Below are 3,338 nucleotides of genomic sequence, written 5' to 3'. Positions count from 1 at the left end.
GAGAGAGAGAGAGAGAGAGAGAGAAAGAATTAGCTAGTTTAGTTTTTTTCTCAGTACCTTTTACACCGGAAGCTCAATTCCTTACTCGTCAAAATTTTAAGAAGGATTGATTTTTGAATTAGCTTTGATTCCAGCAAACACAGTAATCTCTAAAAAGACGAACAGTTTCGTATGCCCCGCTAGTGGATAAGGTAATCTCCATTATGAAATTGTTATTCTACATTACAAAACATGGATCTAAGTCTTTAAATGCACTATGAAACAATTTCTATCCGAAATGTTTTGACAAGCACAGAAGCATCACTAGCGACCTGGATCTTTTGTTTTTATGACGGGGGGAGGGTGATTTTAAAAGAAAAATTTTTAAAGCTGCGACGTGAAAAAGTGTATAAGAATGTGTATGCCTTAGAATAAGAATAATTCAGACAACAGCTCGTGGAAGAAAAAAGCTTCATCGAAATACTTGTAGGTGAATTGCTAAAGCCAGTGATAAGCGAACTCAAGAAAAATAATTATATGCACAGGAAGAAATACTGGTTTCATTCTGTCGCAGGAATGAAAGAAAAAAGTTACTTGAGGTAACCCTGAAATAATATTATTCCATCCAGATTATATGGATGAACCCCCACTCGGCATCAAAGCAAACATATTACGTGGACAATAATAAATCTTTTGAAAAAAACCCACCCACAAACGAAACGAAACAACATACGAATTGAAATATTGGGGAGTGAAAACGCATTTGAACTGGGTTCTCCTTTTAATGTTGCCATCCTAAAGAATTATCAAAAATTATTATAAGCTTGTCAGAAGTCTGAACTGAACTCCGCAAACACATTTTCATCGGGATTCAAAGTGCATCCTTGCAAAATTTAGAAACAAATGGGAAAAGAATTCCGTAAAATGGCGTGGATATTGGTTAAAAAAAACCCCCTTGGGATTGACCTAATTATATGCCAGATAATTTGCTAATTTTCCCGAGATGTTTTGAGCGCACGATGGAGGAAAAACATGTAAAAACAAAGGACAGATGGATCTGCTTTTTGCTGAAAGAATAGGTTAGAATCGCTTTTAATCACGCAATAAATTATTGTTTCATCTCACACGTTACGGCACCTATTTCGGTTAGCTAACAGATCGGTTTTCAGAAGCAGCTACTTTAACATAAAAGAGGGAGTTCTTATCAGAAGGGAAAATAATATCGTTTAATGTCATTTGCCTTATCCCACTCGTTTAAAGAATAATAATAATAATTTTTTTTAAAAAAACCCTTACAATTGTTCTTATAACTCTTTTGAAAATAATATGTTTCACAATTTAAATTCTATTTCTCAATAATTATCTTTTCTCGTAATTATTTTTGAGATAACCCTTTTCAAACATCTTCATGGTCATTCCTTTTTTTGTTCAGTCCCTCCACCTTTCCCCCCAAAACACATATACATTTTTGTTATCGACACAAGGGGTAGTTCGAAATCATCAGACAACGCACTATTGAATCCGTTATTGCCCCCCCCCCCCCCCCAATTGTCAAGAAGGAAAGTTAAAGACACAAGAAGTGGTGAGAACTTCCGACAGTACGCTGTCCGCTTTCTCTCTCTCTCTCCCCCCCCTCTCTCTCTCTCTCCCCCCCCCTCTCTCTCTCTCTCTCTCTCTCTCTTCTTTTTCTCTTTATGTATGCCCCCTCCCCTCCTCTCCCTCTCTCCCTCCCTCCTTGACCAGGACGTTGTACTGCAGGAGTCAGGCACGATTGGATAAGGTTCGACTTGGAAAGTAGTTTGACGTTTTCTACACTGTTATCGCAATATTAATTTCCCTCCTAAACCTGGAGTCTTACCCGTGGACTACATTGGGCTTCGTCTTTGAACCTACTACATGTGTGTCAGCAGGGCGTAAAACATTGATACCTCCGCCACAACCCCTTCGTCCATTCTTCAGGGGTCAGATCTTAAACAAACACCCGCAGACTTTGTTCCCCATTCATTTCTTCGTTCAGATGCTCTCAAAATCCTATATCATTATCCTGGTCTTTTCCTGTCAACCATCTGCTTAAGTTCTTGAAGTACTTTATTGGTCTACCTCTCCAAAAGGCACGAAAAAATATTTATGGATAGACAGATGGGTATACATAGAGATAGTCCAGTTAGTATAATTGCCAGTACTTACCGACTGCAACGAAGCAGAGAGCTATAATAATATTCCAACTGGCGTAGAGGTCACGGAGAACTTTCTGGAAGATATCGCTTTTGTTGATGTAGGCGATGATGTTGTTGGCGATATTTCCCTCCAGCCAACCAGGAATATCCACCAAGTCACGTGGTATGCAGCGATTCAGTAGAGACTCGCTGAGAAAAATACACAGACAGTAATAGATCAGACTGGGTGGGACTACAGATTAGTAGATTAATTCTAAGGGGAGAAAGGGCCATCATCGTGTCACTTACTGGTTATATCATAGCTTTACATTTGACCAAATAATCGAATAAGATAAATGATAGAAACAAAAAGCTCTTCCTCACTTTTATATTACGTTACGTTACCATAACGTAGTCGTGGATCAACACCAAACAGAGTCTGAAAAATTTACAAAGGACAGAACGAGACAAGAATACGATTGAGAACAACCCATTACTGTTATTTCGACCTAGGAAATCTAGATTTTCGGTTTTTAGTTTCCTTACCAAATTTCAACCCAAAAGACAGATACATGGATTAAGAAAGAAGTTCCCGCTTGGGAAGACTTAAAAAAATTTAGTATCTCCGTCTGTCTACCGGGGCCTTGTATCCCTCTTAGCTCGGATTGGTCCTTACAGACAGGGTCGTAGCAACCCGCCTCCAGCATGATCTTAATAGTGTCGATTGGGCCGTAAAACAAAATTACAATTTGTATACCCACCTCTTGTGGACCGTCAGAACCGGACAGGGCCCGTGCAGTGACCGATTGGTAGTTTCGTAAGCTCCCAGGGACACGTCATAACGGCACAGGAGAGAGCCAGTCTGCCTGGAGAAGTCAAAGAGGTCCAGTGGCTTGATCAGGTCGTTCTCTGGACATTTGTTCACGCAGATCCGGAGAGACGTGTCCGGGTGACGGATATCCATGAAGAACAAATACCTGGGGGAAGAAGGGAGAAATGTAGAAGGTATAACATTCATCAGGTTAAAGAAATAGGAAAACAAAAACAAAAACAAAAATTAACAAACCAAACAAACCAATAAACAAACAATTGATATAATTTTGTTGTTGAGAAATCTCTTTTGGAATGTCTGATGAGACAAATACTGTGATGTGTGTGTGTGTGTGTGTGTGTGTGTGTGTGTGTGTGTGTGTGTGTGTGTGT

General features: G+C 39.5%; 1 protein-coding gene across 1 annotated transcript in view; it reads right to left on the bottom strand.

The window, feature by feature from the left end:
• Nucleotides 1-3,338, bottom strand: part of LOC101858892 (choline transporter-like protein 1) — a gene marked incomplete in the record, with an annotated part of 96,395 nt that overhangs the window by 22,797 nt on the left and 70,260 nt on the right. The window contains 2 exon segments of the mRNA XM_035972239.1: nucleotides 2,167-2,345; nucleotides 2,897-3,112. Coding sequence (XP_035828132.1) covers nucleotides 2,167-2,345; nucleotides 2,897-3,112 — 395 coding nt within the window.

This window comes from Aplysia californica, unplaced genomic scaffold, assembly GCF_000002075.1.
Source record: "Aplysia californica isolate F4 #8 unplaced genomic scaffold, AplCal3.0 scaffold00622, whole genome shotgun sequence".
In the NCBI taxonomy this organism is placed as follows: Eukaryota; Metazoa; Mollusca; class Gastropoda; order Aplysiida; family Aplysiidae; genus Aplysia; species Aplysia californica.
The sequence above is the reverse complement of the archived record's forward strand: the minus strand, read 5'-3'. Positions and strand labels throughout refer to the sequence as shown.